The sequence below is a fragment of the Aegilops tauschii genome, chromosome 6 (genome assembly GCF_002575655.3).
Source record: "Aegilops tauschii subsp. strangulata cultivar AL8/78 chromosome 6, Aet v6.0, whole genome shotgun sequence".
NCBI classification, from domain to species: Eukaryota; Viridiplantae; Streptophyta; class Magnoliopsida; order Poales; family Poaceae; genus Aegilops; species Aegilops tauschii.
This window is the reverse complement of record NC_053040.3, coordinates 487,431,818-487,453,465: the sequence shown is the minus strand read 5'-3', so window position 1 is coordinate 487,453,465 and position 21,648 is coordinate 487,431,818. Positions and strand designations below refer to the sequence as shown.

Genomic DNA, 21,648 nt, shown 5'->3' with positions numbered 1-21,648 from the left:
TAATAGTACTATGGATATTCAAGGAGTTCATACTAACAACATTGCAATCATGCTCATCGTTCAAAGATTTAGTGCCCAACATTTTAATGCATTCTTCTTCTAGTACTTGAGCACAATTTTCCTTTCCATCATACTCACGAAAGATATTAAAAAGATGAAGCGTATGAGGCAGACTCAATTCCATTTTTTAAGTTTTCTTTTATAAACTAAACTAGTGCTAAAACAAGAAACAAAAAGATTCGATTGTAAGATCTAAAGATATACCTTCAAGCACTCACCTCCCCGGCAACGGCGCCAGAAACTGCTTGATGTCTACTACGCAACCTTCTTCTTGTAGACGTTGTTGGGTCTCCAAGTGCAGAGGTTTGTAGGACAGTAGCAAATTTCCCTCAAGTGGATGACCTAAGGTTTATCAATCTGTGGGAGGCGTAGGATGAAGATGGTCTCTCTGAAGCAACCCTGCAACCAAATAACAAAGAGTCTCTTGTGTCCCCAACACACCCAATACAATGGTAAATTGTATAGGTGCACTAGTTCGGCGAAGAGATGGTGATACAAGTGCGATATGGATGATAGATATGAGTTTTTGTAATCTGAAAATATAAAAACAGCAAGGTAGAAAGTGGTAAAAGTGAGCGTAAACGGTATTGCAATGCTAGGAAACAAGGCCTAGGGTTCATACTTTCACTAGTGCAAGTTCTCTCAACAATAATAACATAATTGGATCATATAACTATCCCTCAACATGCAACAAAGAGTCACTCCAAAGTCACTAATAGCGGAGAACAAACGAAGAGATTATGGTAGGGTTTGAAACCACCTCAAAGTTATTCTTTCCAATCAATCCATTGGGCTATTCCTATAAGTGTCACAAACAGCCCTAGAGTTCGTACTAGAATAACACCTTAAGACAGAAATCAACCAAAACCCTAATGTCACCTAGATACTCCAATGTCACCTCAAGTATCCGTGGGTATGATTATACGATATGCATCACACAATCTCATATTCATCTATTCAAACCAACACAAAGTACTTCAAAGAATGCCCCAAAGTTTCTACCGGAGAATCAAGACGAAAACGTGTGCCAACCCCTTGCATAGGTTCATGGGCGGAACCCGCAAGTTGATCACCAAAACATACATCAAGTGAATCACATGATATCCCATTGTCACCACAGATACGCACGGCAAGACATACATCAAGTGTTCTCAAGTCATTAAAGACTCAATCCGATAAGATTACTTCAAAGAGAAAACTCAATCCATTACAAGGGAGTAGAGGGGGAGAAGAAACATAAGATCCAACTATAATAGCAAAGCTCGTGATACATCAAGATCGTGCCAAATCAAGAACATGAGAGAGAGAGATCAAACACATAGCTACTAGTACATACCCTCAGCCCCGAGGGTGAACTACTCCCTCCTCGTCATGGAGAGCGCCGGGATGATGAAGATGGCCACCGGTGAGGGTTCCCCCCTCCGGCAGGGTGCCGGAACAGGGTCCCGATTGGGTTTTGGTGGCTACAGAGGCTTGCGGCGGCGGAACTCCCGATCTATTCTGTTCCCCGATCGTTTTAGGGTATATGGGTATATATAGGAGGAAGAAGTACGTCAAGGGAGCCACAAGGGTGGAGGGCACGCCCCCTGCCTCGTGGCTCCCTCGTTTCTTTCCTGACGTGCACTCCAAGTCTATCGGGTAGCTTTCCTTCCAAAAACAACTTCTCCAGAAGGTTGCATTCCGTTTCGACTCCGTTTGATATTCCTTTTCTTCGAAACACTGAAACAAGGGAAAAAATAGGAACTAGCACTGGGCTCTGGGTTAATAGGTTAGTCCCAAAAGTAATATAAAAGTGTATAATAAAGCCCAATAATGTCCAAGATGGATAATATAATAGCATGAATACTTCATAAATTATAGATACGTTGAAGACGTATCAATGGTGATGTTGATGAAGACAATCACCGCGGCGATGATTCCCCTCCCGATGGCACTCTGGCGCCACCGAGAGAGAGGAGGAGAGGTTCTCCCCCTTGTGCTTCCTCCTCCATGGCCTCCCCCCTAGATGGGGATAGGTTCTCCCTCTGGTCCTTGGCCTTCATGGCGATGATGGCCTCTCCGGGATCCTCTTCCATGGCCACCGATGATGATGGCCCCCTCCGGCAGGGTGCCAGAGAGGGCCTAGATTGATTTCTCGTGGCTACAGAGGCTTCCGGCGGCGGAACTTCTGATCTAGGTTTCTTTCTGGAAGTTTGGGTATATATGAGAGGTGTTGGCATTGATTTCACGTCAGGGGGGTCTGCGTGCTGTCCACGAGGCAGGGGGCGCGCCCCCCACCCTCGTGGGCAGCCCGGGACTCTTCTGGCCCAACTCCGATGCTCTGTGGTCTTCTTCTGGTCCAAAAACAAGCTCCGTCAAGTTTCAGGTCAATTGGACTCCGTTTGGTTTTCCTTTCCTGCGATACTCTAAAACAAGGAGAAAACAGAAACTGGCACTGGGCTCTAGGTTAATAGGTTAGTCCCAAAAATCATATAAAACAACATATAAAAGCCCATTAAACATCCAAGATAGATAATATAACAGCATGAATACTTCATAAATTATAGATACGTTGGAGACGTATCAGCATCCCCAAGCTTAATTCCTGCTCGTCCTCGAGTAGGTAAATGATAAAAGAAATAATTTATGAAGTGTGAATGCTAGCAGGTGCACAAGTTTGATCAATGATAATTTCAATCACCGTTTCTAGCATCATTATATGTCATAACAGTAGATCATCTCATAAAACTTTTCATGATCAAGTAACAAGCTATTCACATGTTAAAGTATAGATCATAAACTTTCTTGAAAACTAACAAACAATATTCGCAGTCATCAAACAATTGCAATTTATCTTATTTTCATGAAGGGTCTATGTTAGAGCTTTGATTCAGCAAATTCCACATACTCAACTATCATTTAATCTTTCACAATTGCTAACACTCACGTGATATTTATGGGTTCAAAGTTTTAATCGGACACAGAGAAAGATAGGGGCTTATAGTTTTGCCTCCCAACCTTTTACCTCAAGGGTAATGTCAACAATAATAGTTCATGATAACTTACATCCAATTGGATATATATATCGGGATCTTTCCAACACAATGTGCTTGCCAAAGGATAAAATGTAAAAAGCAAAGGTGAAGATCACCATGACTCTTGCATAAGGTAGAAGAATAAAAGTAAAAGATAGGCCCTTCGCAGAGGGAAGCAGAGGTTGTCATGCGCTTTTATGGTTGGATGCACAAAATCTTAATGCAAAAGAACGTCACTTTATATTGCCTCTTGTGATAGAGACCTTTATTATGCAGTCTGTCGCTTTTATTTCTTCCCTATCACAAGTTCGTATAAAGCTTATTTTCTTCGCACTAATAGATCATACATATTTAGAGAGCAATTTTTATTGCTTGCACCAATGACAACTTACTTGAAGGATCTTACTCAATCCATAAGTAGGTATGGTGGACTCTCATGGCAAAACTAGTTTAAGGGATATTCGGAAGCACAAGTAGTATCTATACTTGGTGCAAAGAATTTGGCTAGCATGAGGGGGAAAGGCAAGCTCAACATGTTGGATGATCCAAGACAATATATTTTATTTTGGATATAAGAAAACATAAGCCATTACGTTGTCTTCCTTGTCCAACATCAACCTTTTATCATGTCATATTTTAATGAGTGCTCACAATTACAAAAGATGTCCAAGATAGTATATTTATATGTGAAATCCCTCTTCCTTCAATATTCTTTCATGAATTGTTCAAGTGACCAATTCTACGTTTGCTAGCTTTCAATAAGTTTACTACCTATACTTATTATGTGTGAAGTCATTACTCCCCATGTTATAAGCATATGAAACATATATAAATTCAGATTTATGACATTCAATTCATTCAACCATTTACTCATAGGATATACGTGAAGCACATGAGTAAATGACAAACTACTCCAAAAGATATGAGTGAAGAACACTGAGTAGTCAAATAATTAACTAGCCATGGGAGGATTTTTTTTCATTCAATATTTCAGATCCAATGATTTTATTCAAACAGCAAGTAAAATTGAAAATATGCTCCAAGCAAAACACATATCATGTGACGAATAAAAATATAGCTCCGAGTAAGGTATACCGATAGTTTTGAAGACGAAAGAGGGGATGCCTTCCGGGGCATCCCTAAGCTTAGGTACTTGAGTCTTCCTTGAATATTACCTTGGGGTGCCTTGGGCATCCCCAATCTTAGGGTCTTTCCGCTCCTTATTCTCCTCATATCGATATCTCACTCAAAGCATGAAAACTTCAATCACACAAAACTTAACAAAACTTCGTGAGATAGGTTAGTATGATAAAGAGTAAACCATCCAATTTGGTACTTTCCAAGACAAGATTCATAATTGTTCCCACACAATGTATAATGTACCATATCATTTCTACAATTTATATTGAGACATATAAGCCATAGAAACTAAAAAACAAGCAAACTATGCAATGAAAACAGAATCTGTCAGAAACAGAACAGTCTGTAATGATCTGAACATAAACCATACTTATGCTACTCCAAAAATTATGAAATAAATTGTTGGACGTGAGGAATTTGTCTATTAATCTTCTGCAAAAAGAATCAACTCAAAAGCACTCTTCTGTAAAAAATGACAGCTAATCTCGTGAGCGCAAAGTTTCTGTTTTTTACAGCAAGATCACATTAACTTTCACCCAAGTCTTCCCAAAGGTCTTACTTGGCACTTTATTGAAACAAAAGCTATAAAACATGATTACTACAGTAGATTAATCATGTAAACACACAAAAACAGTAAAGGTAAATATTGGGTTGTCTCCCAACAAGCGCTTTTTTTAATGCCTTTTAGCTAGGCATGATGATTTCAATGATGCTCACATAAAAGAAAAGAATTGAAACATAAAGAGAGCATCATGAAGAATATGACTAGCACATTTAAATCTAACCCACGTCCTATGCCTAGGGATTTTGTGAGCACATAATTTATAGGAACAAGAATCAACTAGCATAGCAAGGCAAAACAAGTATAACTTCAAAACTTTAAGCACATAGAGAGGAAACTTGATATTATAGCAACTCCTACAAGCATATATTCCTCCCTCATAATAACTTTCAGTAGCATCATGAATGAATTCAACAATATAACCATCACATAAAGCATTCTTTTCATGATCTACAAGCATAGAAATTTTACTACTCTCACTACAACGAGAACCCCCCTACAGCTACGCATTCACTCCAACGAAACATCGATGCGTTGCTAGGATTAAAGTCCCCACTTGCCACTTCCCACTTCGCACGACTATTGACCACTTTGTTGAAAAATAAAAAAGAAACACATCCTAGCGATAAAGTACCCACATCGCCGCCGCCTACCTTCATCCTATCGTGCGAGGCCAGATCCGGTTCCTCCGGTTTCCCTCCTCCCTCCCCACTCAGGCCGCCTCAACCGTGCTCCGCGATCCCGACGTCGAGGGTTTCCTCATCAGTCCGGCGCCACCCTTCCCTCCCACCCCGAACGGCAACCCCGCGGAATCGGAGGAGCGACACGATGTCGACCACGGCGATGGTGCAGGTCGGCGACGTGCCGGACCCGAAGGTGAGGAACCACCTGGAGCAGGACACCCTCGAGTGGATCTTCGTCGGTGTCATGGGTGGCGTCGGCAAGACCATCTGCAGCTCCATCGTCTCCATCTGCGTCTGCTAGTCCGTGTTCGTCATCTCCAGCGACCCTGTTCTTCATCCTCAGGGACGCCTTCCAGCAGTGCTTCACCAAGTTCTTCACCCTCGTCAAGGGCTTCTGCAACCTTTACGCCAAGGTGATTATTTTATCCCCTCTCTGTTTGCTTTCCTCCAGTTCACTCCATTGGCCCTGGGATCTGCGTTAGTACTTAATTTGAGGTATGTGTGGCTGGTTGCCTACTGATAAACCTGCATCTTCACGAACAGAATGGAGATTCTACTTGTGCTTCTAATATGGCGGTGATTTCATCTTATGCTTTCCTTGAAAATTACAGTTGACATAAGTTCTATGACTAGTGGAAAATAAGTATGCTGTTTGGAAATTTCCTTTTTTTTAATATATTCTGCCGAGGACAGACTTCCAGCAGTCAAAGATTGAGGTGGCTGACTTGGAGAAAAAAGAGTACCAATTATCTAGCAATTACCTCTGGTTCGCCGCAAAGAGATATTTCATGTTAGTTGAACCCTTATTATTGCATCAGTTTTCGTAACTTTTATGATCCATGTTATATATATACTCCCCCAGTCTAACATTTGTTCTCTTACTGTAGATTAGTCCAATGGAGTACTATTCTGTAGTTTTTGATACAGCTCCTACAAGCATACATTATTATGGTTACTAAAGTTGCAGTAATGCAGGAGAAGGGTCTAGAGAAAATGACAGACTTAAAGAATAGATTCAGTCATCTGTTGAATCAGGTATTCCTTAATATTGAGAAATTTCAACCTATTGGGAAACTATGATTGTTATTTGTCCACACATGTATGCCCATGGTTGTGTGCGGAGGATAAATTTTATTTAGGGTAGGGCAAACACTAAAGCTGTCCGCTGCTCTTGCCGATGTTCGCTTGCCTGCCGTCGCCGACCATTGTCCGTTTAGCCGCCGTTGCTGCCACAATGGACTAGTTAGCTAGCCGGTAGGGTCCATCACTCTCACTCGCATGGTGTCGCTACGTGCGCATGATGCCTCATAGCTTGGTCGCTTCAGCTTAGGGATTAGTAGTCTGTGGCGGTTACCAAACAATGACTAGGCCAGCATCAGGACCATGCCCATATCTCACCAACGGTCAAGCGCTTACATATTACTCCCTCCGTCCCATAATGTAAGACGTTTTTTAACACTAGTGTAGTGTCAAAAGGCATCTTAAATTATGGGACGGAGGGAGTATATATCAAATCACTCCACATTGGTTGTAGTACATTGTATAACTTAAAAATAATTAGCATGAGTGTGTTTGGTTCATCAGAGTATGAACTAATTCTGTGGAATATGGAGGTAAATCAGTTCTAAATCCAATCAATTGTAACCTCTACTTGTGAGTACTACAGGGCACATCTTGTTTCCATCCGAAGACTACATAATGACAAATGGATACACTCTTATAAAAGCAAGTTGGCAACCTTTTTTCCTATAAAGATGTAATAAATTTGGCTGTAGCTTTTGAACTTATTGATGTTATTTGTGTTTCTCTGCCATCTTACCAAGAAATGAGACATGCTATATTGTAAGTGAACATTCTGTTATTTGGTGACAAACTAACAAACTGCACGCACATGTTTTCCATTCAATTTCACCACTACTTTTTTTGTATATGTTTTTAATTCTACTAGTAAATGTACAATTTGTGCATCTGTCATGTTTTATTGTCTATTTGGTTGAGCAAATAGTGCATCTAAAAATGGAAAAGGGTCTGTAAGCATTCTGTATGGCTGGATATTGAAGTTTCAATTGTTTTCTCCTGTAGGGTTTCTTATGTTTGCAATTCAACAAACAATGTAGCTTTAAATTTTAGTACGGTAAAGAGGTGTGACAATCAAGCTATCTTCTTAGTTCTTTGTTAGTATTATTTGCGCAATACTACACAATGCACATTGTATCAGGTCATTCATTTCATATACAAGGTGGAAAAGTGTTGATGGTTTAGAACATGCCACTAAATATATGTAATAGGAATAATTATCGCATGACCTTCAACCTTTATATGTTGCTTCTTTAAATTTTATGTTTCTATCAACCTGGTTTTTCTCTACCATAAGTTACTGATCTTGTTTCTTTGTTGTTGTAGATTGCCAAGAAAAATAGATGATGCATGGCACATGCTGATTGCGAGGTCAAGAATTGGGCTTCTACTAGATAGTTTAGCATTATGTTTTAGAACATCACTTTCATGGTCACATTATGTTCTACAATGGCTGAGACGTTGATTGCTTGGTCAATAATTGGGCTACTACTAGATAGTTTCACAAGCTGTAATCTTTGGATTGTGTTCTTTGTAATGCCAAATGCAACAGAGTTAATTTTATATATGAGATCTTTATGTTTATTATATCATCGCTTCTGTGCACTATTTGAATTGACCTAATAATTTTGGATGTAAATATATGAAATGCCGTTAATTGTCCATGCTATGTAGTTGTTGCAATGATCCATTTGGAAATCCTCATATGTAGGGTAACCAACAATGCATATGAAGCATTGTTATGGTCTTACTATATACGTTGCTGGTGTTGCAACGCATCTCCACATTGCTTACCAACGCATGTGTATACGTTGTTGTAGACTCTTGCAACGCCACCAAAGGCAACACATATTCATCCGTTGGTGTAGACCTCAGCAACGTTTATACGGGCATACAACAACGCATCGTTGCGTTGCTAAAGGGGGGTTATTGTTGTAGTGTCTCCACATAAGCAAAATTCTTCTTATTCGGAATAGTGGGAGCAAAACTCAACAGAATAACTGTCATGTGAGGCATAATCCAATTGAAAATTAAAATCATGATGACAAGTCTCATGGTTAACATTATTCTTTATAGCATACGTGTCATCACAATAATCATCATAGATAGCAACTTTGTTCTTATAATCAATTGGAACCTCTTCCGGAATAGTGGAATCATTACTAGCTAAAGTTGACACTCTTCCAAATCCACTTTCATAAACATTACACTAAGATTCAACACCCTCCAAAATAGTGGGATCACTAATTCCTAAAGTTGACACTCTTCCAAACCCACTTTAAATAATAGTATTATTCATACTTCAAAAGATATAAGTGAAGTTCATGGAGCATTCTACAATTAATATAAACTAACCAATATCCAAGCTCAAAATATATAAGTGAAGCACACGAAGCATTCTATAAAACCATACTCAAAAGATTTAAGTGAAGCACAAAGAGCAATTCTATAAGATCATACTTAAAAGATATAAGTGAAGCGCATGAAGTATTCTATAAATTTATGAAGGGACATCTCATACTAGCAAGGTTCTTAAAGGAAAACAAAAACACAAAGGACACAAATCATGTGAACCAAACATAAACTGAGGTATACCGATATTTGTTGAAGAAGAAAGATGGGATGCCAACCGGGGCATCCCCAAGCTTAGATGCTTGAGTATCCTTTGAAATATTTACTTGGGGTGCCTTGGGCATCCCCAAGCTTGAACTCTTGCCTCTCTTTATTCTTCTCATATTGATAGCTCCTCGACCTTCGGACACTTCATCCACACAAAACTAAAAAAAAACTTGTGAGATCTGTTAGTGTAATAAAGCAAATCACTACCTTTAGGTACTGTTATGAACTCATTCTTTATTTATATTGGTGTTAAACCTACTGTATTCCAACTTCTCTATTTCAGCCATAGATTCATCAAAATAAGCAAACAACACACGAAAAACAGAATCTCTTAAAAACAGAACAGTCTGTAGTAATCTGGAAGTTTGGTAAACTTATGTAACTCCTAAAATTATGAAATAAATATGAAAATTTGAAGAATTTGTACATAAGTAATTTGAAAAAAGTTTCAGACCCATTTGACTTTCCAGTAAAAAAATTAAATTCACGCACTACAGCCAAAGTTTCTGTTTTTGTTCTGCACATAGTAAACAAGCAATCTAATCATCCTAAAACCAAAGCTTGGCACATTATTTTTATAATACAATGGGTATATAAAAGGGGATAATTATTTACAGAGAAACTTCCATGAAAAATTCTACATTGTTTCCGTGAGCGTGAACACAAGTGCTCAAGGTCGACCCTCACTTCTTCAATGCATAACTTTCCAATCACTTCTCTTTTTCAAAAACTTTTTAGGCATGAGAGGCAAGTAATATTTTTTTTGTATTTTCATTCTTTTAATTTTTTTTGTATGTTTCACCCACAACTAAACAGAAACAAAAAAGGAAAACAAAATCTACTTAGTGAAGAAAGCAAACAAGCACACACGAGAATATCAACCCCACGCTATTGCTCCACGGCAACGGCGCCAGAAAAGAGCTTGATAATCCCCAAGTGCAGGGAATCATCGTAGCAATTCCCAATGGTGGAAGTGATAAGTATGGAGTGTCGAACCCACAAGGAGCTAAAGGTAAGATCAATATTCTCTCAAGTCCTATCTGCCACTGATACGACTCTACGTGCACCGAACGTTTGCTTCCAACTAGAAACGAGAAATAAAACTACGTTGTGGGTATGAAGAGGATAACTTTACATGATATCGGAGAGCTAAAACATATAAGCAGGTGCTGTTATCATAAAGTTAGAATATATTACTAAATATTATAAATAGCGAGTGTGGAATAATGGTGGATTGGTGTGCGGAATTGTCCTAGGCAATCGTTAACAAGACCGGTAGTCGTCATTGCAATTTCATATGAGGGAGAGGCATAAGCTAACATACTTTCTCTACTTGGATCATATGCACTTATGATTGGAACTCTAGCAAGCATCCGCAACTACTAAAGATCATTAAGGTAAAACCCAACCATAGCATTAAAGCATCAAGTCCTCTTTATTCCCATACGCAACAACCCCCTTACTCGGGTTTGTGTTTCAGTCACTCACCAACCCACTATAAGCGAATCATGAACGTATTGCAACACCCTACAACGGGAATCCCTCACGCTTGCGCGACACGGAGGGCACCATAGGACAACACCAAAATAAAACATACAACTCGTACCAATCTAGATCATCAATCAACCCAAAGACAAAGGATATCTACTCAAAACATCATAGGATGGCAACACATCATTGGATCATAATATGTGGCATAAAGCACCATGTTCGAGTAGGGATTACAGCGGGGTGCGGAAGAGTGGACCGCGTAAAATAGATGAGGATGGTGATGTTGATGAAGACAATCACCGCGGCGATGATTCCCCTCCCAATGGCGCTCCGGCACCACCGAGAGAGAGGAGGAAAGGTTCTCCCCCTTGTGCTTCCTCCTCCATGGCCTCCCCCCTAGATGGGGAGAGGTTCTCCCTCTGGTCCTTGGCCTTCATGGCGATGATGGCCTCTCCGGGATCCTCCTCCATGGCCACCGGTGATGATGGCCCCCTCCGACGGGGTGCCAGAGAGGGCCTAGATTGATTTCTCGTGGCTACAGAGGCTTGCGGCGGCGGAACTTCCGATCTAGGTTTCTTTCTGGAAGTTTGGGTATATATGAGAGGTGTTGGCGTTGATTTCACGTCAGGGGGTCTCTGGGCTGTCCATGAGGCAGGGGGGCGCGCCCCAGGGGGGTGGGCGCGCCCCCCACCCTCGTGGGCAGCCCGGGACTCTTCTGGCCCAACTCCGATGCTCCGTGGTCTTCTTCTGGTCCAAAAACAAGCTCCGTCAAGTTTCAGGTCAATTGGACTCCGTTTGGTTTTCTTTTTCTGCGATACTCTAAAACAAGGAGAAAACAGAAACTGGCATTGGGCTCTAGGTTAATAGATTAGTCCCAAAAATCATATAAAACAACATATAAAAGCCCATTAAACATCCAAGATCGATAATATAACAGCATGAATACTTCATAAATTATAGATACGTTGGAGACGTATCAGGTGCCGGAACGGGTCTAGATTGGTTTTCGGTGGCTACGGAGCCCTGCGGCGGCGGAAATTATGATCTAGGTTAACCCAGATGGGTTTTGGAATATTTGGGAATTTATAGTGCAAAGAGGGGGTGCGGGAGGCCACCGAGGTGGGCACAACCCGTTTTTGCTCACTTTTGTTACTAGTTACCTTGCTGTTTTCATATCTTCATATTACAAAAACCTATATCTACCATCCATATTACACTTGTATCACCATCTCTTCGCCGAACTAGCGCACCTATACAATTTACCATTTGTATTAGGTGTGTTGGGGACACAAGAGACTCTTTGTTATTTGGTTGTATGGTTGGTTGAGAGAGACTATCTTCATCCTATGCTTCCCACGGATTGATAAACTTTAGGTCATCCACTTGAGGGGAAATTGCTACTGTCCTACAAAACTCTGCGCTTGGAGGCCCAACACGAGTCTACAAGAAGAAGGTTGCGTAGTAGACATCATCAATCAGAGTGCTTTTATACCCAAGAGGTTAATTGCACCCCTTCTCCAAAACAAGGATAATAGTTTTTGGTTTATCATCATGCACCCCTTGTCCAATTCAAACATCTCAAAAAGACCTTCGCCCTCGTATAGTTTGAGAACAAAACAAGAGTATGTGGCAACTCTATTCTCCTTACCTGTAATATACCAAATCTCAAAATGGTGATTTGGTTCCATGCAAATATGATAGTGTAAGTAGGAGTGAATACAAAAGTGGAGGGGACCAACTACCTTGTAGAGTAGTAGGAGCGACGTCCTTCCATGGAGGTGGCGCGTGTGGAGGTCGGTGGACAATGACCTTGGCTAGTGGAGCGACACGGATATGAGCGGTGAAGACGACCCTCAAGACAGAGAAGGGATGGGGGAGGAGAGAACGACGTCGGTGAACTTCAAAGGAGACGACGACAATGTGGTTGGGCAGGGGGGTGGGTGTGGAGAGGGGAGGCACCTTGGGGAGGAGTAGCCATGGCGATGCCCAGGGATGACGACGGAGCGGGGAAGGAGCAAACCGTGGCAACCACAACAATCTAGGGCTACTACATGGGATACCATGCGTGCATGGATCAGAGTCGCTTCCAGGTCACCTTGAGGAGGTGAGGAAGATGAGCACACAGATGCTCTCCCCCCTCGCTAGCTCGGTCACTTCTGCTTATCTTATCCATGATCGGCATTGCCGCCACGCTCCTCTCTGCCCTCTGTCTCTCTTATCAAGGCAGCGCAAGGAACATGATGGGTGGCAAAGCGACGACCACTCCAGATCCAGATCGATCGAAATGAGATTCAATTTTTTTTATCATGCGGGAAGAATTTTACACATATAAGGGGAGGAGTGGATGTAACCAACACAATGACAACAACAACAACGACGACGACAACAACAAACTCCCCACTAATAGTAGAGATATGGACTTTAAATTTTCAAGTTCAACAAAGTTGTGTTCTTTGCATCTATAGATACTTAAAATAATACAACAAATATATAAGTATATCGGTTATTATTATACTTATATACCTACAAGCCAAAGTGAATTTCCAGCTGCGAGGGTGGCGTTTTGGCTCCTAGGTGTAGATACACCTATTATGAAATATGTGTAGAAAACACATTTCAAAATTTTAAAATATTTCGAGAAAAATTCCCGCGTGTACATCCGGACATCCTATGTTTGGACACAAATTTTCGGTGAAAAAGGACATTTTTTGTGGCATGTATAAAAAAGATAAGAAAATGCCTCGTGAATAGCTGTAATCAAGCATAAAAAATGTCTTTTTTACACAAGCCACAAAAATGTCTTTTTTCATCGAAACTTGGTGCATGCACATAGGATGCCCGGATGTACATGCGAGATTTTTTCTTGAAATATTTTAACTTTTTAAAATATGCATTTAGCCAATGGGTGCATATACACTTCGAGCCAAAGTGAATTTCCAGCTGCCGGCATTCTTCCTCTGCAATATTATGAGATGGAGGGAGGACTATAGTTACTAGAAAATTACTACCATTTATATATTTATTTATTATGGTAAAAAAACTCAATTTTTTTGTGCAGACCTTTTTTTTTGGCACATTGTAGCTCTGATGTTTTATCGACACGAGAAGTTTGACACCCCATACGCTGTTTCATTTTTATTTTGCGGGGAATATGCTGTTTCAAGTGGGAGAAAAAAAGAGAGAAAAAAAATGCTCGTGCGCGGATAACGAAGATGCAGATGATTCCCTCCTCTACCCGTGTTTCAAAAATTTCCCGTCTCCCTCCAACTCCCGCGATCCGCGCCAAACCCAAAATCTCCTCCCACCCGCACCGCCCGATCCGACGGCATCGCACCGCTCCACGTCACCGATCCGCGGCCTCGCCCTCCCCACCAATCACGCGAGGCCCCCCTCCACCATATAACCCACCCCCGCCCCCGCCAATCCACCACCAATCTCTCAGCCCCCACAATCTCACCTACTCCGGCCATCTCTCCGGCGACCACCGCGGCACCACCCTTCCTCCCGACTCCAGCGATGGCGACAGCGGCAGCCGGCGGCGGGAGGGGCAAGCCGAAGGGCAGCAAGTCGGTGTCGCGGTCGGTGAAGGCGGGCCTGCAGTTCCCCGTCGGCCGCGTCGCCCGGCACCTCAAGGTCGGCCGCTACGCGAAGCGCGTGGGCGCGGGCGCCCCCGTCTACCTCTGCGCCGTCCTCGAGTACCTCGCCGCCGAGGCCCTGGAGCTGGCCGGCAACGCGGCGCGCGACAACAAGAAGACCCGGATCTCGCCGCGCCACATCCAGCTCGCCGTCCGCAACGACGAGGAGCTCAGCCGGCTGCTCGGCGGCGTCACCATCGCCGCCGGCGGCGTCCTGCCCAACATCCACTCCGTGCTCCTCCCCAAGAAGGCCGGCAAGGGCGCCGGCACCGGCGGGTCCGCTTCGCAGTCCCAGGAGTTCTAGAGTACCAGAGATCTGAGTATGGCGTGGTGATGGTTTTAGGTTGGTAGATTAGTTCTTGGCCAATGTTCTTGTTGGTACATGTATCGAGGGTGGATCTGGTTGGAATGGAATGCATCTGGTTCTGCTGTCTGTGATTTGTCCATGGTAATCTGAATGAAACGGATTTTGCTTTGCTCTGACAGTAATCACGAGTCCTCTTGTTGATCTGGTTTGGATGGGGTGAAATCTAGTTCTTTTTGGTACTTGTTGTTGCCTATGATGTGAATGTTAACCTGAATGAAACGGAAATGCTGGTAATTGTATTAGTCTGACGAATGAATGGTGCAGCACTTGCTGCTTGCAGGCTAGTATGAATGTTTCCCATGTTAAGCAGCTTGGTTCTTTTGCCCTGACAATGCAAAATCCCTCTTGTGGATGGATTCAATGCAAGGTCCACCAAAACCTACGACTGCGCAGATTGTTACACAACATTTTTGTTCTTTAAGTTGCACCCAGGTACAAACTTCATCTATACAGATTGTTTCCTGAAGAACGAACAATATGTTTACTGAAGAACGAACACTCTGTTTCCTGAAGAACGAACAGTCCGTTCACTGAAGGACGAACACTCTGTTTACTGAAAAACTCTGTATGGAGGCTTTCCTTTCTTCGCTTCCTAGGCATGGGGAAAAGTTTGCAGGGAACATAAATTTTTGAGCACCCAACAACCAACCTTTGATTCATCAACCTTTTCATTCAAGTTTGTCATCTGGGAACTGGGACAGCATGCCGAGGTTGCAGATTGTAGAAACCTGAGTAAGTGAGTCAATAATAGTGATGATGAAAATTCGTTTTCCTCGAGTGACATATTTGACCTCTTTGTTTGCTCGCTGATAGACGGATAACACCTCTTCCATGGTCCTTGAGGTCATTGAGATGCTCATCAACAACAGTGACGAGCAGAATAAGTGTTTCTTCAATGTCTCCTAGGTACACATTCATAGACCGTATGTCACGGCATTGTAGGTCGAAGTTTGCCTATTAGATGAAGTGGAGCAACGTTCCTCCATTTGGCGCCTGTCGCACTACGTGATCACGTCAAACTCTTTTTGACGTAGGAACCATATTTTCATATACAGAAGTAGCATATTTATAAATAAAAGGAAACAAGAAAAGATGCAAGAGTGAATCAGCCATTTCCTTGTCTTGGTAACATGGTGCAAAAGAAGGGATTCTGATCAGCTTAACTCAGAGTTTGTTCTCGATCCAATTCTGAAGAATATTCAAGTAGTTATTCTTTATATAGTAAGCTCATTATCTTCAGATCCTGTCTCAGAAGAGTCCTTCTGAAATATTCCAGGGGCAATCTTCTTGAAGATTTTATTGTTCCTTTGGTACTTGTCGCTGCCTATGATCTGTGAATGTTAATATGAATGAAACGGAAATGCTGGTATTGTACTAGTCCGACGAACGAATGGTGCATGCTTGCTGGCTAGTATGAATGTTTCACATGTTCAGTAGTTCGATTCTTTTGCCCCGACAGTGCGAAATCCCCCTTTTGTGGATGGATTCAGTCCAAGGTCCACCAAAGCCAACGAATGCACAGATTGTTATACAGCATGTTTAGTATTGTTGTTTTTAAAGTGGCACCCAGGAACTTCATCTATACAGATTGTTTACTGAAAAATGAGCGCTCTGTTTATTGAAGAATAATAAACAGTGATGAACAAATGCTCTGTTATACAGAATTGTCAGTGTTAATCTGAATAAACGGAAATGCTAGTGTTGCAATTGTCTGGCGAATGAATGATTTCTTTTCCTCCGACATCAATTCATCTGCTTTGTGAATTCGTGAGTAGAGGCCTGCATGATGCAGTTTTGACCCGTTTGTTTGTCTGTCTTGCACCAAAATTTTGGCCCGCACGAATCTTAAAGCGCCTCCGGACATAGCTGAGCAGGAACGCTCAAATCAGCCACTTTTTCACAGCCAGCCCCGAGTAATGCAACTCAAGGCACTTGGGAGTCAGAGGCTGCACACGAGGAGCCACCTTTGTGACGTCGCGTTGCTTCCCGAAACGCTGCCATAACTCCCCTCACCCTTCTTTCACCACTCACTCTTCCTCTCTCCACTCTCACACCGGCGGCGGCAAGCACAAGATCTGGACGGTGAGCAGCGGAGTGAAGATCTAAATGGCAAGCACCAGCATCGATCACCGGCCTCATCGACATGCGTTCATCAATGTCAGTCAGCCCTCTATCCTCGATGGAATCAATTTATCATGTCCGCATTCGATTTACGCATCGCGCAATAGTCATCCAATCTACATCAGGTTTGATTTAGGCATATTCGATTAGAGATTTAAGCGTCTCTTTAAGCGTCTCGAATGAGATTAAGTACGATTTTCACTAGGAGGGGGGCAAATAACGCTTACATCCATTGACATCCATCAAGCACTACATCCTAGCAGTGTGCGAGCCTCGAGGCGCTTGGAGCGGTGGTAGTCTTGAGGCTTGTAATCATCGACCTCCAAGAGCAGTGTACGTACAACCGTCTGGCTTAGGCCCCTTGACCACCATCTCTACCGCTTCAGTATGCCAGCATCCCGAGGCTCGACTTATTCATCATTGGCAGCATCCACCATCTCCTTGTAGTCCACGTCCTCCGGAACGATGGTGGTCGGCGCCACATTGACGACCGACTGGTTATTAGGAGTCCTTACAAGCCTATACTTGACCCATCTGGCTCTCTAACCTGGATCGGCCAACTCGGCCTCATCCATTGCCCACCGCATTATGTCCACCGACATAACACCTTTGACCGGGCCATGTATCAACGTCTTCAACTCCGTCTTTGTCGCCTTCCATAGCATCACATCCGCCTCTTTATGCATCTCGTCCACACTCTTCAACCAAGAGCACACCTCCATGTCTTCGTGAACTTGATGCAGTCACCGAGCGAGCACCCAAGGAGGAATGCCCTCCATCCATGGCCGTTGGGGAAGGGGTTCATGGTAGTGGAGCGGTGGTGAGACAAAAGGAGAGAGAGAGAGAGAGCCATGGAAGAGGAGACAGTAGAAGACACACACACACATACACACACACAGAGATGGTTGGAAGAGGCAGTGCAATGCTGTGGTAGATAATAGGGGCTTTGGGTGGGTGGGATGAATGAATGCATTGACTTCTCATTCATATGTTCATATGTGTCCCTCCATTGACCTCCTGTTCATATACGCAAATCAGCCAGACTGCTTCAGGGAACTCCTCGAAAGGCAAGAAGGTTGTGGTCGACAAGAAGCCAGACGCTGGTGGAGCTCGGTAGTGCTCCCAAGAGGCTGAAGAACTGTGTCCATTTCCATGAGAACGTCGGCCCATCCCACTTATGCAAGGTCATCCTTGTACGCAAGCTCGAGTGCCTGCCGATGCCAATCGAGTTCACCAAAGCACTTGACCATCGCCCGAGAGGAATTTGTGTTGAGGAAGAACATCGATTGCTCCTGGAGGGTGATGATCTGGACCATCAACGATAGGATCACCCTTGATCAGGGTTGCCCCCCGTCGCGGTTGTTCACCAGATTAGGATCGGGTACCTCGCAACCTTCAAGCTGGCGACTCCCAACACCCTTAAGGTGATCGTCTTCAAAGACGAGGGCGTCGAGGTGGTGACCAAGTGAAAAAGCACGAGGAGGCCTTTGCCATGGATGCCTAGCTAGGAAGTTATCTCTACACCTTTAAGACTTTTGCACAGGATGTTAAGACTTTAGCGTAACTATTTGTCGTTCAACTGCCTCTCTGTGTGTGTGTTGAGACTCTGGTTTATGGGTTTATGCTATGCCTGTTTATCTATGTTGTGTGTGTGAGTGTGCTGGTAACCTCACCACTCCAACAAGAGGTTACTAGACCACAAATTTTGCATGTAATCAAATACCACACACTCTACATCTGCCTAGAACAGGCCCTTGACCAAACACCATGCACGTGTTTATTTTTAGCCAGACTGGGAAGGATGCATGCAAACAAACTATATGCAAAATATAATTTTTAGCTTGTATTCACTTAGCCAGGCCCAACTCAGTCACATATGCACGGAGGCAAAAACAATGCAAGCTACCAACACGCCCTTAGTGAATCTGGTTTGGATGTAAAATGCAATCTGATTTCTAGTAGTATCATCATTTCCTAACATTCAAGGCATTGGATCATCGTATTGGAAATATTGCCGATGATAAGTTAATTATCCCAGGCCTAGAGACCCGTGAACCCATCCAGATGGGCCCCAAAGATCCACATACAAGCCGTCATATCAAGGGAGAGCGCCAACAATCTGGAGGAGACTTTCCATCGAAATACACAAAATCTAAGGGAAACTCTCTACACCATGTAGGAAAAGCCACATGTATTGGAACCAATACCGGTCTGACTCCTACCCCTATAGGTCTTACACACCGACATGGAGCCGTCCATACTGGAGTTAGATAAGAGGCAACAAGGGCACTGTAGAGGGGGACTCCTCTCCGCCTAGTTTTAGTCTACACATCACGTAGAGATTACCGACACTTCACACCTCTAACTATTTTTATCCATTTTTCAGTTCATGAACATTTTTAAATCTAGGAATATTTTAAATTCATTAGCATTTTTAAATTCCTGACAATTTTCATATCCCAGAACATTTTTTAAAATTTACATTTTTTCTTTGTAATTCTCAAATTCCCATTTTTCTTTCAAATTTGCGAAATAATTCAATTTTGTGGACATTCTTTAAAATTCATGAACATTATCTGAATTCATGAACATTTTATGAAAATCCTGAACATTTTTTTAAAATTGAACATTTTGCATCTGCAAATATATTTTCAATTCCATGAACATTGTTTGAATTTGTGATTTTTAATAATTCACTTATACCTTTTTAAATTCATAAACATTTTAACAAATTCAACAATATTTTAGCAAATTCATGATCGTTTTGAGCTGTGAACATTTGTTAGATTTTGAAAACATTTTAATAATCTGGAACATTTTTAAATTCTTGAATATTTTTTAGACCGTGTAAAATTTTATTTCAAATAATCATGTAACAGAATAATCACTGAAGAAAGTAAAGAAAGTATTTAAAAACGCCCATGAAGCTTCATGGATAATGCTTCGCTACAGCAGGTTACCCACATAAAAATCAAATAAAGAGAGAGAAAGAAAACCGCTTGGAACAAGAATATTGGGCCGGCCCACGTTCAGGTGCACGTGTCATTGCTGTTCCACGCACAAAGCACAGAATAGGAGGTCCTTGTTGCTGTGTAAAAATGCAATAAAAGCCGAGAAAGAATTAAGCTAGCTAAATACCGAGAGCATCAAAGAGAAGACCGAAGAAGGTCCAACTATGCAAAATATGGACCGTGTCATTGATTCGCCCAATGTTGTCGTATCAGATGAACAGTGCAACCCTCAAGGTTCTAGACCCCCCCGCGATGCATGATGGAGAAAGCAACTTATATCGTTGTACATTAGTTTTAGTGCTGAAGAGTGTAACAAGGTTCAGACTATCTTTGTGTCCGTTGCTGCTTTGATGGGGGTGGCGTATTTCTAGCGGCGCTGGCAGAAGGGCAAGCTTTCAGTAGGTCAAATTGTACCCTACTACGCGTCAACAAGGAGATAATTGTGGGACATTTTCCTTTTGGACCTCTTCGTAGTCAGCTAAGAGGCTGCATCAAAGCGATCCATCCACATCACACCTGACCTCCTCGAGGATGTCCGCGGCAGCTGCATCACAAAACAAGCTGCTCTACCGGTCTCAATTTATTTGCTTAGAAATTAGAACACATCACGAGGTATCCCATACCGAAGAAGCCAAAAAATCAAAGCCCTGGAAAACAACCGCAGACCGGACTCCAGTTGTACTGGCCTCCAATGGGAACTCCGAGCCATAGAGTGTTGTCTCCCCCTCCGACGGGGTACTGCAAGGTAAAGGTGGATAGTGTCACTTCGAGATCATTTAACGAGGGGTCATATAGCGCTGTCTATAGGGACACAACTTGAAAATACTTGGGCTCCTCGGCTATGAAGTGTGCAGGGATTTCTGAGCCATCCACGCTTGAAGTGTTGGCATGCCGAGAAGCTCTTTCGCTGGCTCTAGACCTCTCACTTTCACATGTGATCACAGCATCAGATTGCCAAGAGGTTGTCATCAACATCAAGAAAGGCTCAGGTGGACTTTATGCAGCCATTATTAGAGAGATCATTGCAACTTCATCACAGCTGTTAGAATGTTCCTTCATCTTTGAAGGCAGTGATACGAATTTAGAGGCTCATAGCCTTACTAAACATGCTTTAGGACTTCCTTTGGGATGCCATGTGTGGCTCTTCAATCCTCCTGATCTAAACTGTACTCCCATGTATTTGGACGTCGATCAATAAAGTGAAGTGTGTTTAGACTAAAAAAACTATAAGGTTTTCAAAATTGGCTTTTCCCTTTTTATGTTATCTTTCACTGGTTCTACTGGTTTTATTCCTATTTTATTTTCCGTTCTCTACTTTCTTTTCTTTTTCTTTTTTTTCTTTTACCCATTTTCTAATTCATGAACATTTTTTGAATCTGGGAATATTTGAATTCATGAACCTTTTTCAAATTTGCAAACATTATTTGAGTTTCATCAACAAATTTTCAAATAAAAAACGTTATACAAATCCACAAATATTGTTTCAAATTAGTCAACATTTTTCAATTTTGCAAACATTCTTTAAAACTCCTGAACATTTTGAAATCATGATTGTTTTTTGAAAACCTTGAACATTTTCTATAAATTATGAACATTTTGCATCTGCAATTATATTTTCAATTCCATGAATATTTTATGAATTTGAGAACATTGTTTTGAGTTCACCATTATTTTTCAAGTTCAAAAACATTTTTATTGAATAAAAAATATTTTATTAAATTCATGCACATTTTTTTAGATTTTGAAAACATTTTTAAAATATAGAACAATTTAATTCATCTATATATTTTAGACCGAGGAATACTTTATTTTAGAAAATATTGAAACAAATTATTTTCTGATGAAAAATAAAAAAAGTAAATAAAAAC

At 42.0% G+C, this 21,648-nt stretch overlaps 1 protein-coding gene and 1 long non-coding RNA gene across 3 annotated transcripts; both read left to right on the top strand.

Moving 5' to 3' along the window:
- Window positions 1–4,348: 4,348 nt before the first annotated feature.
- LOC141025450 (uncharacterized) lies at window positions 4,349–20,740 on the top strand. 2 transcript variants are annotated; one of them, XR_012186914.1, is made up of 3 exons: window positions 4,349–5,872; window positions 6,435–6,494; window positions 20,731–20,740. It is a non-coding gene; the product is annotated as an uncharacterized lncRNA (long non-coding RNA). The 2 variants fall into 2 exon arrangements; XR_012186915.1 differs by lacking the exon at window positions 20,731–20,740 and adding an exon at window positions 7,863–8,113.
- Window positions 14,073–14,770, top strand: LOC109742550 (histone H2AX). Its single transcript, XM_020301652.2, has one exon. It carries the CDS (start codon window positions 14,163–14,165, stop codon window positions 14,583–14,585), a length of 423 nt encoding a protein of 140 aa, XP_020157241.1. The 5' UTR covers window positions 14,073–14,162; the 3' UTR covers window positions 14,586–14,770.
- Window positions 20,741–21,648: the final 908 nt, after the last annotated feature.

Coding starts and splice junctions, on each gene's coding strand:
- LOC109742550 (XM_020301652.2), top strand. CDS start 14,163: ATGGCGACAGCGGCAGCCGGCGGCGGGAGGGGCAAGCCGAAGGGCAGC.